The sequence below is a fragment of the Polypterus senegalus genome, chromosome 2 (genome assembly GCF_016835505.1).
Source record: "Polypterus senegalus isolate Bchr_013 chromosome 2, ASM1683550v1, whole genome shotgun sequence".
In the NCBI taxonomy this organism is placed as follows: domain Eukaryota; kingdom Metazoa; phylum Chordata; class Cladistia; order Polypteriformes; family Polypteridae; genus Polypterus; species Polypterus senegalus.
The window spans coordinates 318507708-318528805 of record NC_053155.1 but is presented as its reverse complement, the minus strand read 5'-3'; the positions used below and the strand labels follow the sequence as shown (position 1 = coordinate 318528805).

Here is a 21098-nt window from a genome sequence, read left to right as displayed (position 1 = left end):
ACCTACAGAGCCCTGAATTCAAAGACGCCCCAAAAATCAGAGTGAAAAATGATGTGGCAGGCTAGTCCATTTTGCCAAAATTTAATTGCAGCAACTCAAATTATGTACGCAGCACTTTGTATGGCCCCTGTGTTCTTGTATACATGCCTGACAACATCGGTGCATGCTTCTAATGAGATGACAGATGGTGTTGTGGGGATCTCCTCCCAGATCTGGACCAGGGCATCACTGAGCTCCTGGACAGTCTGAGGTGCAACCTGGTGGCATTGGATGGACCAAAACATAATGTCCCAGAGGTGTTCTATTGGATTTAGGTCAGGAAAGTGTGGTGGCCAGTCAATGGTATCAATTCCTTCATCCTCCAGGAACTGCCTGCATACTCTCACCACATGAGGCCAGGAATTGTCGTGCACCAGGAGCCACTGTACCAGCATAGGGTCTGACAATGGGTCCAAGGATTTCATCCTGATACCTAATGGCAGCCAAGGTGCCTTTGTCAAGCCTGTAGCGGTCTGTGTGACCCTCCATGGATATGCCTCCCCAGACAATCATTAACCCACCACCAAACTGCTCATGCTGAATGATGTTACAGGCAGCATAATGTTCTCCATGGCTTCTCCAGACCCCTTTCACTTCTGTCACGTGCTCAGGGTGAACCTGCTCTCATCTGTAAAAGCACAGGGCACCAGTGGTGCATCTGCCAATTCTGGTATTCTATGGCGAATGCCAATCGAGCTGCATGCTGCTGGGCAGTGAGCTCAGGGCCCATTAGAGGACATGGGGCCCTTGGGTCACCCTCATGAAGTCTTTCTGGTTGTTTGGTCAGAGACATTCACACCAGTGGCCTGCTGGAGGTCATTTTGTAGGGCTCTGGCAGTGCTCATCCTGTTCCTCCTTGCCCAAAGGAGCAGATACTGGTCCTGCTGATGGGTTATGGACCTTCTATGGCCCTCTCCAGCTCTCCTAGAGTAACTGCTTGTCTCCTAGAATCTCCTCCATGCCCTTGAGACTGTGCAGGGAGACACAGCAAACCTTCTGGCAATGACACGTATTGATGTGCCATCCTGGAGAAGTTGGACTACCTGTGCAACCTCTGTAGGGTCCAGGTATCGCCTCATGCTACCAGTAGTGACACTGACTGTAGCCAAATGCAAAACTAGTGAAGAAACAGTCAGAAAAGATGAGGAGGGAAAATGTCAGTGGCCTCCACCTGTTAAACCATTCCTGTTTTGGGGGTCATCTCATTGTTGCCCCTCTAGTGCATCTGTTGTTAATTTCATTAACACCACAGCAGCTGAAACTGATTAACAACCCCTCTGCTACTTAACTGACCAGATTAATATCCCATAAGTTTCATTGACTTTATGCTATACTCTGATTAAAAGTGTTCCTTTAATTCTTTTGAGCAGTATATATATATATATATATATATATATATATATATATATATATATATATATATATATATATATATATAAAATACAATACAATACAGTTTATTTTGTATAGCCCAAAATCACACAGGAAGTGCCGCAATGGGCTTTAACAGGCCCTGCCTTTTGACAGCCCCCCAGCCTTGACTCTCTGAGAAGACAAGGAAAACTCCCAAAAACCTTGTAGGGAAAATGGAAGAAACCTCGGGAAAGGCAGTTCAAAGAGAGACCCCTTTCCAGGTAGGTTGGGCGTGCAGTGGGAGTCAAAAGTAGGGGGTCAATACAATACAATATACAGAACAGAACAATTCCTTAAGACAGCATAATAATAAAACTTTTAGAAGTACGGTTTAACAGTAGATGATATGACATAATTAGGTTTGGATATTTTTAGAGTCCTGGAGACCTCATCCATCAGCTGCCTCTCCATTTGGCCATGCCACGGCTGAAACGTTGCTCCGATGAAAGGACCCCTCTTTCCCATGATTCCTGCGATCCTCCATCGGGAGGGTGTGTGTGTATATATATATATATATATATATATATATATATATATATATATATATATATATATATACTGCTCAAAAGAATTAAAGGAACACTTTTTAATGAGAGTATAGCATAAAGTCAATGAAACTTATGGGATGTTAATCTGGTCAGTTAAGTAGCAGAGGGGGTTGTTAATCAGTTTCAGCTGCTGTGGTGTTAATGAAATTAACAACAGATGCACTAGAGGGGCAACAATGAGATGACCCCCAAAACAGGAAGAATGGTTTAACAGGTGGAGGCCACTGACATTTTTCCCTCCTCATCTTTTCTGACTGTCTCTTCACTAGTTTTGCATTTGGCTACAGTCAGTGTCACTACTGGTAGCATGAGGCGATACCTGGGGCCTCATGTATAAACGGTGTGTACGCACAGAAATGTTGCGTAAGAACTCTTCCACGTTCAAATCGCGATGTATAAAACCTACACTTGGCGTAAAGCCACGCACTTTTCCACGGTACCTCATGCCTTGTCGTACGCAAGTTCTCCTCTCGGTTTTGCAAACTGGCGGCACCCAGCGTCAAAGCAGTGCTACTGTTCTTGTGTGATTACTCATTATTTTCATGACGCGGCTTTATAAATACACAGAAACTAACCGCATATTGTTTATTAGTGTAATGCATCTGATTGTAATTAACTCGTAACAATATAATGGTCCAGGGAACAGCCATAGTATTCCAAATACCATAACTGCTTTAGCGTTGTTACTCTCACTTCTCCTTCTTCTTCTTCTTCTTTCAGCTCCTCCCGTTAGGAGTTGCCACAGCGGATCATCTTTTTCCATATTACTCTCACTGCACGACTCGGAGTATTTATATCACTGTATCTGAGTGTGAATCACAGCAGCAGCTGATCGGAAAGAGAATTATCTGTATACGGCATTAAGCACACGCTGTCTCAGCCACTGCAAAACGTTTCAAAGCCTTTCCTGTACGGACCTCGCGGTTCAGAAACAGTTTCATCCCAAGAACTTTAAATGCACTCAATCAATTGCTCCTTGTAGAACTGTTAGGACTTATAAGTACAATCACCTCACTGTAAACTTGCACTACAGTTATAATATCTCACAACCTGAGCCACTTTATAAAGCGTATTTACATATGATGACGATATCATTTTTAAGGTGAAATGCAGCAAAATATGTTTGTTAAATTATACACATAAAACTTTAACTTCATTTAAATAATCTATATTCTTCACTGGGAGTGTCGTTAAGGATAGAATAATTAAACATGTACTACGAAGATATTTCAATGTTCTTTAAGCGTTTTGAAGAATGGCTAAGCTTACAGATGGCTTAACGTCTATTACAGAGGCTGATTGTATGGCGATCGGTTACTTGGGGAAAGAAAAGCAAGGACTGCAGTGACGGCTACGCCAATATATATTGAATATAAAACAGAAAGATAAAGTAACAACACAGCTAAAAACACAGCGACAAATTTCGACAAAAGATAAATGCTTGTCATGAGCACGACGCTCATGAAACACATGTTTAATAACGTGCTTTAGCTCCTATCATCATGAAAATGATATCACGTATACATCTCAGTATTTGAGTTATTCAGAGAGCTGTAATATCACGAATGTCATGGACTCTGTGTCCAGTCGGAGGAAGAGAGCCGGTTTAAGAAGCAAGTAGTGATTCACACACATAGAGCACATAGTAGAAGATCAAATACAAAACAAAGCATTTAACGTGCTACTTTAATTACGATGTGATTTTGAGAAACTGGTTAATTAAACGATTTTAAGATGAAGTTTATAATGTTCTACTAAATGACAAAATAAACTACGTGATTAAAGTGGAAAATTCAAGATTGAAGTTGACATTTCGTGCTTTTTCCCCACCGTGTGCCTTTTTTTCTCTGTACCCTAATAAACTTTCATATGACACTCAGACGGTGGGCTACAACTCTTCTTTTCACGGCACTTTGATATGTGACTTCTTTTTTATTTCCGGCACTGTGAGATTTTGTGAATGTGAGCTTTCAAGTTTCTCCAACACGCTATGTCACTCGATCAACTTCATTTTGTTGATTATACCACGGTTTATTTGAACAAATAGTATGTTTTTCCTTTGCCTCCACTTGGTATTCGCTGAAATTCTTATATTTTCCCCGTGCTTTTCCCATTGTCTTTTCACAGAAGGCTGCGCTTAAGGGCGATTTATATTGATTTGCATATTCAAAGAGGCGTAATTCTGGGAGGATTTGGGGCGTTACAAAATGTGTGTGCACGAGTGTTAGTTTTCACGCTGATCGGGATTTATGTAGCGAAGATCGTGGAAGTTGGAGTACGCACAGATTCCTGCATCTGGATTTTTCTGTGCTTAAGCACATTTCGGCTTTTGTGCTTACGCCATGTTATAGTGCGAGTTCTACGCACGGCGTTATACATGAGGCGATACCTGGACCCTACAGAGGTTGCACAGGTAGTCCAACTTCTCCAGGATGGCACATCAATACGTGTCATTGCCAGAAGGTTCGCTGTGTCTCCCTGCACAGTCTCAAGGGCATGGAGGAGATTCCAGGAGACAAGCAGTTACTCTAGGAGAGCTGGAGAGGGCCGTAGAAGGTCCATAACCCATCAGCAGGACCAGTATCTGCTCCTTTGGGCAAGGAGGAACAGGATGAGCACTGCCAGAGCCCTACAAAATGACCTCCAGCAGGCCACTGGTGTGAATGTCTCTGACCAAACAACCAGAAAGACTTCATGAGGGTGACCCAAGGGCCCCATGTCCTCTAATGGGCCCTGAGCTCACTGCACAGCACCGGGGAGCTCAATTGGCATTCGCCATAGAATACCAGAATTGGCAGATGCACCACTGGTGCCCTGTGCTTTTTACAGATGAGAGCAGGTTCACCCTGAGTATATGTGAAAGACGTGAAAGGGTCAGGAGAAGCCGTGGAGAATATTATGCTGCCTGTAACATCGTTCAACATGACAGGTTTGGTGGTGGGTCAGTGATGGTCTGGGGAGGCATATCCATGGAGGGACGCACAGACATCTACTGCATAGGAAATGGTGCTCTGACTGCCATAAGGTATCGAGATGAAATCCTTGAACCCATTGTCAGACCCTACGCTGGTGCAGTAGGTCCTGGTTTCCTCCTAATGCACGACAATGCATGGCCTCATGTGGCAAGAGTATGCAGGCAGTACCTGGAGGATGAAGGAATTGAAACAATTGAATGGCCTTCACGATCCCCTGACTTAAACCCAATAGAACATCTGTGGGACATTATGTTTCGGTCCATTAGGCGCCGCCAGGTTGCTCCTCAGACTGTACAACAGCTCAGGGATGCCCTCATACAGATCTGGGAGGAAATGCCACAAGACACCATCCGTCGTCTCATTAGGAGCATGCCCCGATGTTGTCAAGCATGCATACAAGCTCGTGGGGGCCACGCAAGACACTGAAAAGCATTTTGAGTAGCAGAAATGAAGTTTTTGAAAAAATGGACTAGCCTGCCACATCTTCATTTCACTCTGATTTTAGGGTGTCTACACAATTGAGCCCTCTGTTGGCAGAAAACTTTTATTTCCATTAAAAGACTTGGCATCCTTTTGTTCCTAAGACATTGCCCTGTCGTTATTTGTGTAGATATCCAACTTCATATTGAGATCTGATGTATCTAATGTGGTTCTTTAAAGTGTTCCTTTAATTTTTGTGAGCAGTGTATACACACACACACACACACACAGTAGACCCCTGTGAAGTTACGGTTCAGGGTTCGCGGATTTTTCCTTAGAACCTAACTATTAATTGTTAGTGGAAAGCACAAATATCCTCCGCAATTTTTTGTGGCTTTTTTTGTGGCAATACTGTGCTGTAGAGAGAACAGAAAGCAACCGCTGAGAGAAACGCGGTTTGGGATGGTGAAAGTAGCCAATCCGAGAGCGTTATTCATTTCTCCTTGCTGCTGATTGATTGCTGCCGCGTCTCCAGCTGAATGTCCTTGTGTTTTTTCGATTTTCTTATTGTTTTGTTCTTCTTAAATGCACAAGATGTCGCCAAATCGCCCTGCACCTTCTGGCACTGAGCCTAAGCGCCTGAAGAAGTTTAAAACACTCCAGGAGAAGGTTGAACTACTGGATTTGCTTCGGGACCTAAGTCCTCGCTACAGGAGACAATGTAGCAACTTCCCATCACAATGTTCCTCAAACCTATGAAGAAAAGCCAGCACAAAACCCCACCAGAAGAAGACCTGTGCAAAGATACGACTTCTCCTGAAACTCCTGAAGAAAAGGCACCACCTGAGGATTTTTAAATGCTCTGCATCGTACTGCACAGCGACTTCATCATCATCATCATCAATATCATCCATAATCGGTGAGTACCCGTACATTTTATTGTATTTTAATTGAATGAAATGATTATGTATTTACTGTACTTATAACAAAGAAAACACGCTTGCATGAATTACAGTACGTAAAGCGGTAACATCGGTATTTTACATTCTAGCACTGCGGGAGACATAGCAGTACAGTACTGTACAGTAGACGGGTTTACCTATACATTCTCTTTTTAGGTAAAGTATTAATGTATTAAGCTGAGTTTGCAATGAAATTAAAGTGCTTTGGGGGCATACTGTATTTAGAGTTTAAACTATAAAAATAGGCATTTAAAAAGCATTTTAACCACCTCCAAAAGTCGTTGGTTTTTCACAATTCGCGGGTACACTAGAAACGTAACCCCCGTGAATTTTGGTGGTGTACTGTATATTCACAGCGCATCACTTTCTCCACATTTTGTTATGTTCCAGCCTTATTCCATAATGGATTCAATTCATTTTTTTCCTCAGAATTCTACACACAACACCCCATAATGACAACGTGAAAAACGTTTACTTGAGGTTTTTGCAAATTTATTAAAAATAAAAAAACTGAGAAATCCCATGTCCATAAGTATTCACAGCCTTTGCTCAATACTTTGTCGATGCCCCTTTGGCAGCAATTCCAGCCTCAAGTCTTTCTGAATATGATGCCACAAGCTTGGCACACCTAACCTTGGCCAGTCTCGCCCATTCCTCTTTGCAGCACCTCTCAAGCTCCATCAGGTTGGATGGGAAGCGTCGGTGCACAGCCATTTTAAGATCTCTCCAGAGATGTTCAATCGGATTCAAGTCTGGGCCACTCAAGGACAAAGCCACTCCTTTGATATCTTGACTGTGTGCTTAGGGTTGTTGTCCTGCTGAAAGATGAACCGTCGCCCCAGTCTGAGGTCAAGAGCGCTCTGGAGCAGGTTTTCATCCAGGATGTCTCTGTACATTGCTGTAGTCATCTTTCCCTTTATCCTGACTAGTCTCCCAGTTCCTGATGCTGCCACCATCATACTTCACTGTAGGGATGGTATTGGCCTGGTGATGAGCGGTGCCTGGTTTCCTCCAAATGTGACGCCTGGCATTCACACCAAAGAGTTCAATCATTGTCTCATCAGACCAGAGAATTTTGTTTCTCATGGTCTACGTGTCCTTCAGGTGCCTTTTGGCAAACTCCAGGTGGGCTGCCATGTGCCTTTTACTAAGAAGTGGCTTCCGTCTAGCCACTCTACCATACAGGTCTGATTGGTGGATTGCTGCAGAGATGGTTGTCCTTCTGGAAGTTTCTCCTCTCTCCACAGAGGACCTCTGGAGCTCTGACAGAGTGACCATCAGGTTCTTGGTCACCTCCCTGACTAAGGTCCTCCTCCCCCTATCGCTCAGTTTAGATGGCCAGCCAGCTCTAGGAAGAGTCCTGGTGGTTTCGAACTTCTTACACTTAAGGATAATGGAGGCCACTGTGCTCATTGGGATCTTCAAAGCAGCATAATTTTTTCTGTAACCTTCCCCAGATTCGTTCCTCGAGACAATCCTGTCTCGGAGGTCTACAGACAATTCCTTTGACTTCATGCTTGGTTTGTGCTCTGACATGAACTGTCAACTGATGGACCTTCTATAGACAGGTGTGTGCCTTTCCAAATCATGTCCAGTCAACTGAATTGACCACAGGTGGACTCCAATTAAACATCTCAAGGATGATCAGGGGAAACAGGACGGACCTGAGCTCAATTTGGAGCTTCATGGCAAAGGCTGTGAATACTTATGGACATGTGATTTCTCAGTTTTTTTATTTTAATAAATTTGCAAAAACCTCAAGTAAACTTTTTTCACGTTGTCATTATGGGGTGTTGTGTGTAGAATTCTGAGGAAAAAAATGAATTGAATCCATTTTGGAATAAGGCTGTAACATAACAAAATGTGGAAAAAGTGATGAAGCGCTGGGAATACTTTCTGGATGCACTGTAGATAGATAGATAGATAGATACTTCATTAATCCCAAGGTGAAATTCTCATACTCCAGCAGCAGCATACTGATAATAACAATATTAAATTAAAGAGTAATAACAATGCAGGTATAACTGACAATAACTGTGTATAATGTTAACGTTTACCCCTCGAGTCACATAGTGTGGGGTCTCCTTGGTCTGTCAGTGGAGCAGGATGGTGACTGCAGTCTGTCGCTGAAGCTGCTCCTCTGTCTGGAGATGATCCTGTTCAGTGGATTCTCCATGATTGGCAGAAGTCTGCTCAGCGCCCGTTGCTCTGCCACGGATGTCAAACTGTCCAGCTCCGTGTCTACAATAGAGCCTGCCTTCCGCACCAGTTTGTCCAGGCGTGAGGCGTCCCTCTTCTTTATGCTGCCTCCCCAGCACACTACTGCGTAGAAGAGGCTGATCACCACAACCGTCTGATAGAACATCTGCAGCATCTTATTGCAGATGTTGAGGGACACCAGCCTTGTAATGAAGTATAGTCGGCTGTGTCCTCTCTTGCACAGATCATCAGCATTGGCAGTCCAGTCCAGTTTATCATCCAGCTGCACTCCCAGGTGTTTATAGGTCTGCACCCTCTGCACAGTCACCTCTGATGATCATGGAGTCAATGAGGAGCTTGGTCCTCCTAAAATCCACCATCAGCTCCTTACATATATATATATATATATATATATATATATAAGTGGAACCTCGGTTCACGAACGTCTCCGAACACATACAATTCGGTTTCCGACCAAAACGTTCGCCAAATTTTTGCATCTGTGCACGACCACACACTCAGTATACTAACAAGTCAGTTTCCCTTTCAGTTTGTGCTCGCCAATGATTTCCGCACGTGTTCAGTCTCTCCCTGTGCAGCCCCTGTGCAGTGAGCGAGAGAGAGACAGACAGACAGGCAGACAGACAGGCAGACAGACACACGAGAGAGACAGAGAGAGACTGAGAGCAAGCGAGCGAGATAGAGAGGGCTGGACGCATAAGGCAGAGAAGGCAGTTAAAGAATGCGCCGGGCTTGATGTCATTTTCACTTCTGTTTACAGCGATCAGTTTGTAGCGTGCCTTGTTGCAATGTTACTTTTTTGGGTGGTTTATTAAATTACGGATTATTCAAATGTTCATTTTTTTTCCCTTTGCTTAAAACTCATTAAAAAAGTGTTTTTAGCGAGTGGTTTGAACTCTTGCAGTGTTAGTTGTCTCTGTTGTTCATGGTTTTCTCAGTGTTATTCAATGTTTTTACATTTAGTTTACTATTAGACTGTGCATTTTATGGTATTATTAACTATATTTGTGTGTAAAAACGTAAAAAAATATATATTGTATTTACATACAGTTTGTGCGGTCTGGAACAGATTAATTGTATTTACATACAATCCTATGGGGGAAATTACTTCAGTTCATGACCAAATCGGGTTAGAGTCGACCAGAGTTTTGGAACAAATTAGGTTCCAGTGTATTCAGTATGTATAATATATACATACATATGGAAGCGAAGGTCTGTGATACAGTTTGCACATTTGCAGTTGGAGATCCACAAAGGGAAAAGACGAATCAAGTATCATAAAGTAGTTTTTTTTTTCCTGAGCTTTCAGCCCCAGCCAGGAGCCGTCATCAGACGATAATTCTTAGCCTTACAAGAATCCTAGGCAATATATAGCAAAATGTGGTGATGTGTGTTAGCATGGGGTGGGTCGGGGTAGTTCAGTGTTTAATTTAAAACCCGCATCATATTTCCTTCTAATTGACGCATCATTTTGTTCCCTTTGATTGTCGGGTGTCTTTGATCTCAACCCCCTCTCTGTCGGCTCATCATTTTCATTCCATCCTTTCGTTCCTCACACATCACCATATCAGTCCATAGCAGTAGAGAGAGCCAGCAGGATTTTTTTCCCCGTTGAGATCTGATGTGTTTTCGAATTGTACCTTTCCTTTTTTGGAACAGTTTAGATATGTATAAAGTCATGTACATGGATATCATTAATTGTATCTAGTTTAATAATGTATTTGTTTTAGAAAAATAACAGAATGGGGAGAGGAAGTGTGTTATGTGTAGTTTAAGAGGGCAAGACTTTTAATCTGCCTATGTAAGCCAGTATTTGTAACGGGACTTTTAATTTGTATTGTCTGGAGAGTGGTGGGGTATCTTGGGAGGTGAAAGGTTAAAAGACTTCCTGTACAGCAGCCGCTAGAGAAGGAAACTCCATAAAGAAATAAAAAGAGTTTGATTGATTGATTGGTTTAAATTAATATGTAGGAATATAGTAAGAATTTTAAGTTTATATGTTAGAATTTCAGCTGTACAAGTATTAATAGTTATTGCTTATATGATTTTTTTTTTTTCACACAACGACTTCAGTGCCAGATTCTCTAATTATTAAATAATCAATTAAATAACTAAAAGCACAATAAAAATTATGTTGAAAATCCTGTTAACAACTTAAAAAAAAAATACTTATTCCCATATAGCTGCTTCTTACATTTACCATATAAGTCGTGTCTTGAAACCCGAAAAGTCGACCATAAAATCAGACCCCGACTTATACGGTCATTTAAAAATACGACACTTCGTTTTTTTTTTTTTTACGTCTTCTTGCCTCCTCCAATCCCACACCAGTTTCTCAAACGCATCGAATTCTGTTGCGGCAGCGCAGTTCCCAATTTCTTTCAACACTTCAACGACTTCTAATTTAAAACCAGCTTCATATTTTCTTCTAATCGAACGCTTCATCATAGATAAGGGATGTTCTTATGATAAAGGTGTACGAGGGTGTGAGATACAAAAATCCCAAATCAGTGCAAACGTCGCTTCAGAATAGTCCGGGTATTACCGTGTGGTCACGTGGGCACAATGCACAGAAATAAAAAGGCCGTGTGCCCCGTGGTTACTCTCTCAGGTGGGCGTTAGCATATTGTAATCTCTTGGACCAATAGTGGAAGTTTTTCGCATTCAACTTATACAACCGACATTATAAAATACCAGAAATCATACAGTAAAATCAAACCCCGACTTATCCGTGGGAAAACGTAAACACGTACGAGATATATACGGTAAATAAAAATCTTCCAAACTTAGTTTGTAATTTCTACATTGACTCCAAAACACAGAAACTGGGAAATAAGGACTCACTTAATTAGGCTAAGAGTCCAATGAAAAACAGACGTTGGTTGGAACAAAACCTGCAATCGGCCACAGGGGGGCCCCAGGACCGAGTTTGGGAACCACTGCTTTAACTGGTTAATTGTTGTTAAATGGTTTTGGTTTAACGGATGTAATAGATACAGGGTGCATCTCAATGAATTAAAATATCATAGAAAAGTTAATTTATTTCAGTAATTCATTTCAAAAAGTGAAACTCCTATACCGGGTGTCCCAAAAAGAATATCGGAGTTTTAAAGAGCTGCAGCTTGGCGCCCATTCATCTGAGACTGCAGAGCATCCTAGTGGCGTCTTAAGGAATTCATCTCGATTCATTTCGTTGCTGGTAGATGGTTCTAGTGCTTAAAAAAAAGCTAACAGGATGTTGTTTCAATTAGTTACATTTACAGTTATGGCTGTGCCACAACAAAAAAGCTTTTTGCGTTTGTGAATTCGCCAGAAGTCAATCGGTTGTTACTGTGCATCAGACATTTCGTCAAAAATATGGGACTGACTCTCCGAATGACAATAACATCCGTCGATGATACTCGCAATTTCGGGATACTGGGTGTATCTGCAAAGGTAAAAGCATCGGGCGACCTCGAACTTCCTCCTCTGCTGAGAAAGTCGCCCGAGTGCAAACTGCGTTCACTCAGAGCCCATCGAAATTGGTTCATGAGTTACAGATACCAAAGTCTCCGACACCGGTTGGTTATGAAACCGTATCGTCTGCAGTTGGTTCAGGCGCTTAGACGAGGGGATAAGACGCGTCGAGTTCACTTTTCAACTTTCATACAGCAAAATTTGGAGACCAATGAAGATTGTTGTTCCTTGATTATCTTCAGTGATGAGGCCACGTTTCACATTAGTGGGAAGGAAAATCGTCATAATTTACGAATTTGGGGTGAAGAAAACCCTCATGCAGTTATCGAACATGAACGAGACTCCCCCAAGACTAACTTTTTTGTGCGGGAAACATGTGAATATAACAGTTTTTGTATATGTTTGTATAATTCAATAAATATAGCTCTTTGAATCTCCAATATTCTTTTTTTATATATGAAATGAAACTAGATTAATTCCTCAAGACGCCACTGGGGTGTTCTGTAGTCTCAGATGAATGGGTGCCAAGCTACAGCTCTTTAAAAATTCCAATATTCTCTTTGGGACACCCTGTATTATTATATAGACTCATTACACACAGAGTGATATGTCTCAAGTGTTTATTTCTTTTTCATTTTGCTGATTATGGCTTACAGGTAATGAAAACCCAAAAGTCTGTATCTCACACAATTAGAATATCGTGAGAAAGCTGAATATTGTAGACTCCTGGTGTCCGACACCAAAACACCTGCAGGGTCCTGAGCCTTGAAATGGTCTCTCAGTCTGGTTCAGTAGACCATACAATCAGACTGCTGACGTGACCAGTTGTCCAGAAGACGGTCATTGACACCCTCCCTCCACAAGGAGGCGAAGCCTCAAAAGGTCTCTGCTAAATATGCTGGCTGTTCATCGAGTGCCATGTCCAAGCATATCGAGTGGAAGGAAAAAATGTGGCAGCAGAAAAAAGTGGCCGAGCAACAGGGATAAGCGCAGCCTTGAGAGGATTGTGAAAAATTTGGGGGAGAGTCCCAAGGAGTGGACTGAGGCTGGAGTCGGTGTTTCAAAAGCCACCGCACACAAACATGTGTATTGTGAGGTGGGCTACAACTGTCACAGCATCCATCCATCCATTATCCAACCTGATATATCCTAACTACAGGATCACGGGGCGTCTGCTGGAGGCAATCATTCCTGGTGTCAAGTCACTCCTGAACCAGAGACAACCTTAGAAGCGTCTTACCTGGGCTTACTGGACGGTTAGCAGCTCAGTGATCCAAAGTCCTCTTTTCAGGTGAAAGTCAATTTTGCATTTCAATTGGATGTCAAGAGTCTGGAGGAAGAGTGATGAGGCACAGAATCCAAGTAGCTTGAGGTCCAGTGTGAAGTTTCCAATGTCAGTGATGATTTGGGGAGCCATGTCATCTGCTGGTGTTGTTCCATTGTGTTTTATTTGTGAAGTCCAAAGTCAGCACAGCCATCTACCAGGACATTTTAGAGCACTTCATGCACACCTCTGCTTTATGGAGATGCTGATTTCATTTTCCAGCAGGACTTGGCACCTGCCCACACTGCCAAAAGTACCAATACCTGGCTCAATGACCATGGTGTGTATCACTGGGCTTGATTGGCCAGCCAACTCGCCTGACCTAAACCCCATAGAGAATCTGTGAGGAAGAGGAAGATGAGAGACACCAGAGCCAACAATGCAGACGAGCTGAAGGCCACTAATCAAAGCATCCTGGGCTTCCATAAAACCTCAGCAGGGCCACAGCCTGATGGCCTCCATGCCATGCCGTATTGGTGCAGTCATTCATGCCAAAGGAGCCCCGACCGAGTATTGAGTGTCTACATGGACAGACTCTTCAGTAGGCCAACATTTCTCATTAAAAATCGTTTTTTTTTATTGGTCTCATGTAATATTCTAATTTTCTGAGATACTGAATTTTGAGTTTATTACCTGTAGGCCATAATCAGCAAAATGAAAAGAAATAAAAACTTGAAATATATCACTCTGTGTGTAATGAATCCATCTATCAGCTTTTGAATTGAATTGCTGAAATAAATGAACTTTTGATGATATTCTAATTTATTGAGATTCACCTGTACATGTGTGTGTATATCTATCTATCTATCTATCTATCTATCTATCTATCTATCTATATATATATATATATATATATATATATATATATATATATATATATATATATATATATATATATATATATATATATCAGTGGTGCTTGACAGTTTGTGAACCCTTTAGAATTTTCTATATTTCTGCATAAATATGACCTAAAACATCTTTAGATTTTCACTCAAGTCCTAAAAGTAGATAAAGAGAAACCAGTTAAACAAATGAGACAAAAATATTAGACTTGGTCATTTATTGATTAAGGAAAATGATTGAATATTACATATTTGTGAGTGACAAAAGTATGTGAACCTTTGCTGTCAGTATCTGGTGTGACCCCCCTGACTAAACGTTTCCGGTAACTTCTGATCATTCCTGCACACCGTCTTGGAGGAATTTTCGCCCATTCCTCCGTACAGAACAGCTTCAACTCTGGGATGTTGGTGGGTTTCCTCACATGAACTGCTCTCTTCAGGTCCTTCCACAACATTTCGATTGGATTACGGTCAGGACTTTGACTTGGCCATTCCAGAACATTCACTTTATTCTTCTGTAACCATTCTTTGGTAGAATGACTTGTGTGCTTAGGGTCGTTGTCTTGCTGCATGACCCACCTTCTCTTGAGATTCAGTTCATGGACAGATGTCCTGACATCTTCCTTTAGAATTCTCTGATATCATTCAGAATTCATTGTTCCATCAATTAAGACAAGCCATCCTGGCCCAGATGCAGCACAACAGGCCCAAACCCTGATACTACCACCGTCATGTTTCACAGATGAGATAAGGTTCTTATGCTGGAATGCAGTGTTTTCTTTTCTCCAAACATAACGCTTTTCATTTAAACCAAAAAGTTCTATTTTGGTCTCATCCGTCCACAAAACATTCTCCAATAGCCTTCTGGTTTGTCCACGTGATCTTTAGCAAACTGCAGATGAGCAGCAATGTTTTTTTGGAGAGCAGTGGCTTTCTCCTTGCAGCCCTGCCATGCACACCTTTGTTGTTCAGTGTTCTCCTGATGGTGGACTCATGAATGTGAACATTAGCCAATGTGAGAGAGGCCTTCAGTTGCTTAGAAGTTACCCTGGGGTCCTTTGTGACCTCACCGACTATTACACGTGTGCCTTCCTCTTGGAGTGATCTTTGTTGGTCGACCACTCCTGGGGAGGGTCACAATGATCTTGAATTTCCTCCATTTGTTCACAATCTGTCTGACTGTGGATTGGTGGAGTCCAAACTCTTTAGAGATGGTTTTGTAACATTGTCCAGTCTGAGGAGCATCAACAACTCTTTTTGTGAGGTCCTCAGAAATCTCCTTTGTTGGTGCCATGATACACTTCAACAAACATGTGTTGTGAAGAGCAGACTTTGATAGATCCTGTTCTTTAAATAACACAGGGTGCCCACTCACACCTGATTGGCATCCCATTGACTCGAATTTCACCTTCAAACTAACTGATCATCCGTGAGGTTCACATACTTTTGCCACTCACAGATATGTAATATTCGCTCATTTTCCTTAATAAATAAATGACCAAGTATAATATTTTTGTCTCATTTGTTTAACTGGTTTCTCTTTATCTACTTTTAGGACTTGAGTGAAAATCTAAAGATGTTGTAGGTCATATTTATGCAGAAATATAGAAAATTCTAAAGGGTTCACAAACTTTCAAGCACAACTGTATATATGTAATTTCTTTATTTTTTTTTTAATTTCTTGTTGCTTGAATTAATCGGCCAATTTTTTTTTTTTATACATATTTGTTGCTCCATCTCGCATGCCTCCTTTAACCGAACCTTGAGTAAAAGTGTCAAGTGCTGCATGGTGAGTGGTGGTTGATGTGGTGGCAAGAAAGTGTTGTGTTGCCCTCCTCACCCACTATAAGCACCCGCTAGAAATGCATATGACCAACCCTCACCGATCACAGTGGCACACTTAAAACCTTTGCTAAAAGCAGTGGGCACTGTAATAAGCCAAGCTCAGAGGCCATAAATAATGCAAATAAAGAGGCAGCCGATCAGCTTTTGGGGGGAAAAAAAATTCAAAGAAATAAAGTTTTCATTACTTGTTTTATTGCCCCTACACAGATTAACACAGCAGCGGTACAAAGTGTTAGTGGCGGTTTGAGTGCCGGGATGTTTGAAGGGCTGCCTGGAGGCCTACGTGTGCTCCGAGAGTCAGCTGTGGGGTTCAAACTTGCTAACGCCAAGGCGCACGTCTGGGGCCGCTTATAGAACACGTTCACGGTTTCTGACGGCCAAGTGTGGAGGTGCGCTGGAGGAGAGAGCGCGAAAGTAGTATTCAGTGGAACCTCGGTTTGAGAGTATAATTCGTTCCGGAAATGTGCTCGCAATCCAAAGCACTCGTATATCAAAGCGAATTTCCCCATAAAAAATAATGAAAACTCGTTTGATTTGTTCCACAAGCCAAAACTATTCATATAAAAATGATTAATACAAAATCAAAAGTAAAAAAACATAAAACCAATTAACCTGCACTTTACCTGTGAAAAGAATCATGGCGGGTGTGAGTGAGTTTCTAAACTCTTGTGGGATTCCACCCAACTGGCGTCCCGAAGCAGCGGCAGGCACCCAGCGCTGTAGCAGTTCAATGTAAAAGCGAATCTGAAAAGATCGCAGACATGCTATAAGCCACTGCCATCGATGGGTGGTACAAGGAGCAAGGAACATTATAAATGCGCAGGGCACAGTATAACCTGGCCATGCCCCTGCCTGACTGCTGTGTCTGTGTATAGGAGAGCGGCAGATCCCGCTACAGTAAATAACGGCGCTGTTCCTGTTTCAAGCTGAATAAAACTGGTGTCGCTAAAGTACTGAGACTCGGCCTCATGTTTTGGGGTGCAAGACGGGGACTCGCATGTCACAGCACACACACACACACACACACACGGCCACAATGCTGTAGTAAATAATATACACTCGTACGAATGTTGACTATATGAGTGAGGAACGCCAACTGACAATTAACCACAATCCCGCAGCAAGAGAGAGGAGGACCATCAGCTCAGTTGTGATCATGTGATGTTCACCAGACAAAGCGTATCCGTACTACTCATGTTGCCAGACCTTGCTTATTTATCAAGTCAGAATTTACTAAAAATTTGAGCTCATCTAGCGAAACACTCGCAGACCGAGTTACTTGCAATCCAAGGTTCCACTGTATTTAAAATCAGGTCTGAAGGATAAAAAAGCTCCGCTTTTAAATAGCCGGCAAAAAGGGAGTTCACATGTGTCGCAAAGTACAGGAGTGAACGCGGGAGAAAGTTAAACAGTATTCACTTAACAAAGTCTGAACGTGGAGCCCACACGTCACCAAGACAGACGGGTATGCGCCTCACGAGAGAGCTTCTTCTTCTTCTTCTTCTTCTTCTTTCTGCTGCTCCCGTTAGGGGTCGCCACAGCGGATCATCTTCTTCCATATCTTTCTGTCCTCGTCCTCTTGCTCTGTTACCCCCATCACCGTCATGTCCTCCCTCACCACATCCATAAACCTCCTCTTAGACCTTCCTCTTTTCCATCCTTCTCCCAATATACCCAGCATGCATCTCTCCTCTGCACATGTCCAAACCAACACCATCTCACCTCCCTGACTTTGTCTCCCAACCGTTCCTCCTGAGCTGACCCTCTAATGTCCTCATTTCTAATCCTGTCCATCCTCGTCACAGCTGCAAATCTTAACTCCTTTAACACTGCCACCTCCAGCTCTGTCTCCTGTGCCACCGTCTCCAACCCATATAACATAGCTGGTCTCACTACCGTCCTGTAGACCTTCCCTGTCACTCTTGCTGGTACCCCTCTCACGCCTGACACTCTTCTCCACCCACTTCACCCTCACGAGAGAGCAAGAATGTTTAAATAGTGTGGACTGTACGCAATATAAAGCCAGGGTGCGAACGCCAGAGGTCGTCTTTTGAGCAGGTCTTCAGGCTTTAATGTAGATCTGTGCTACTGAGTAGTGGAGATACGGACGTACTGTCTTTTGTGTATGTAGTAGGTGCTTAGTTTTTCATTTTGTTTTGATCATTGTTTTTCAGCCTGATCCATTTTGTAAGCTGGACGCAAGAAGACTTTTTTTTCTTCCATTTTGTTCTTTTCCTCACTTTTGATTTGGGAACCACTGTAAATTAGGGTTAGGGTTAGGGTTAGGAACACTTCAGCAGTTCGTAAAGACTGCCCAGCAGATCATCGGCTGTTCTTTACCATCTCTGGATGAACTGCACAGCTCTCGCTGCCTCAGGAAAGCAGGAAACATCTTAAAAGACTCCTCACACCCCGCTCATGACATCAGGCAAAAGAATTCGGAGCATCCGAACAAAGACAAATAGACTGAATAGCAGTTTCTATCCTGCTGCTATTAGGCCACTAAATGCCACCTCATCACCTCCAATGCAGCAGTGCAATAGATGACACGTTGTGTAATAGTGTTCATGTGCAATTATGTTGAATGTTCTACCTCATTTCTTCTTATCCTTTTGTAATTATATTTATTTATATTTTGACACCACGGGGACTGCACCTAATTTGTTACAATGGCAATCTGAAAAATAGTATGGGCACTGCTGGAATTAAAGAGATTCCTGATTTGGACTAGTTTCTCTCTCTTACTCCAACCCTTGCTTGCTCACTCTCATCTACTGACACCCCAAGTCGTGAATTTGTACAACTGGGTCCTTCCCCGGGGTGGCACGGTCACACCTTTGTGCCAGCAGATGATGTCCATCTCAGCCTGGCTTTCCACATTGTGTGGCTCGTCTGCCATGACGATGCCTTCCCTTGGCCCCGTATCTTACAAACGACTTCTTTCAAGAAACCAGAGGATTGTGTTTTAAATTACTTGTTGGATTGGTTTATTTTATATTTTGTACAAGACACAATAATATTAATAATAAAAATAATATATAATAATTTACAATACAAGGTGGATAAATTCTTCATGGTAACTACAGGTCCAACATGTCTGCTTTTGACACAAACTACGTACATTACAAGTCTTAAATAAATCTTTTTATAAGATTTGTCCTTCGTTTGTTAACAGTAGTGCGATTTTCTTGGAGTGGTTCTCTGGGGCGGCTATGCCCCTCCCGCCTCGTAAAGCCCCCCGTGTGTGGCCCACATTGCGCCAACACCACATCCGGCTCTCTGACGTGCTCTTCTAAAACAAGATGATCTTAAGAGTTTCACGCCACCTTCACCACCCTTACCGATGGCATTTGGTGACACTAGAAAATAAACATTTGGGTTTGGGGTCCTGCGGGAAGCGGGCCTTTTGAGCGGTCCTCCCCTTCTCCCGACACCCTCCTGTGTTACAGCTGCACTTCTTCCGCTGTTTCAGAGCGCGGTGTTCTTGGTGCTCATCAAAGTGCCATCCATGATGAAGCCGTCGTTGCACTCGCCGACCTTTGACCCCAATGCATCCTGAGGCAGCTCCTTCTCGCAGTCTTGTACTTTAGCACACTTTCTCTTGTAAAGCTGATAACCTGCAAGAAAAAGGGACAGTCAGATTAAAGAGGCAGCCGGCCAGCGAAAGTCATCTGCACGTTAATAATGAACACGGGGGGCCTCAGCACAGCCTTGACTAGTAGCTCTTGGTCGCTTCTTATCAAAGGTGTTTTATTGCCGTGGGCTTTTTGACTTTTATCTAAGGCTGTAAAACGTAATTGAGCCGTGAAGTAGTTGAGTGTAAACAAGTGCAATAATGTAGGTGGAGGTGTGTGCTATGGCCTGATGTGTGTTCAGAGGTTCTTGTCTTTTGTTTAAATTGTCCCAATACGGTAGAGAGTCAGCTTCCTAGCCAGTCATTCTGTGGTTAAATGACGTGTATGTTGCCTTCCTTCAATCAACATGGAAAATACATTAGCATATTAAATACAGAGGAGTCGGAGTCAGAAGAACCGGAAACTAAGGAGTCAGAGTTGAAGGATTTATCTACCGACTCCACAGCCCTTGCTCTGATGGACAGCAAATCACATTGCAGGTTTTTGTCATGTGGTTTACCTGACATGAGTCAGATAACTCCTCCCCAACCCTAATCTTAACCACAGTGTATACAGATGTTATCACTGAGGTATAATATAAAGCGACAAACTCCTAAATGGTGTGGAGCTCTGGAGGTCTGCAGCTAGAGTCCATTGCTGATATATAGATAGATAGATAGATAGACAGACAGTAGAGGCACTTTATACACGATAGACAATGTGATGGACGGCCGGGGTTTCAGTCTGGCTGGGACGTCCCTCAACAGAAAGAAGGAGGAAGAGCAGCCTTTTCAGGGCACTACGTCCCCCGGGACGCTAGATGGCAGCTGCCCTGGATGGAAATGGTTCCCCTGGATTCCCTCAGGGCATCATGGGACATGGAGTCCGGTTCTTCAGCCCTGTTGGGTGCCACATGGGGGAGCTCCCAAGAAGCCTACTGATGACAGAAGCCTGCAGTAATTCCAGGCTACTTGAGGAAGGAGGATGTGGCATTTGACACAGAGAAGGAACACTTCTGGGTCAAGGACTACTTAAAGGACTGGTTGAAACCCAGGAAGCTGAGCTGGAGTTGGGAGGGGGTGTGGCAGAGCTGCTGGGTGGAGAGGAGGATTGAGATATTGTTATTGATTTATTGTTCATGGTGGTGGAGGTGCTTTGGGGCACTTTATTGAAGAAAATAATTAAAAATCAACTTCTGGGTGATTTTACTCTGTGTACTGCGTACTGTCTGTTAGGAAAAAAGGTGCTCAATAGCGCCACCAAGCGTCTACGTATTTACAACAGATAGAACTTCATTTGTCCCCAGAGGGATGTTTGACAGTGTATCGCCTCTTTCAGGTCTAGTTTACTGCAGTCAGGCACTCCCATCTGTTCACATAGAGACAAGTGAATGAGGCAAACACTTGCAGTTTCATCCTTTAGACTTTCTTCTGTCTA

General features: G+C 42.8%; 1 protein-coding gene across 2 annotated transcripts in view; it reads right to left on the bottom strand.

Annotated features, from left to right (window-relative positions):
- Window positions 1-19005: 19005 nt before the first annotated feature.
- slc10a2 (solute carrier family 10 member 2) overlaps window positions 19006-21098 on the bottom strand; it is a 62774-nt gene continuing 60681 nt past the window's right edge. For both annotated transcript variants that reach the window (XM_039745934.1, XM_039745935.1), the window contains one exon: window positions 19006-19664. In XM_039745934.1, the coding sequence (XP_039601868.1) occupies window positions 19516-19664 (149 nt within the window). In that variant the 3' untranslated portion in view covers window positions 19006-19515. The remainder of the gene's footprint in view (window positions 19665-21098) is intronic.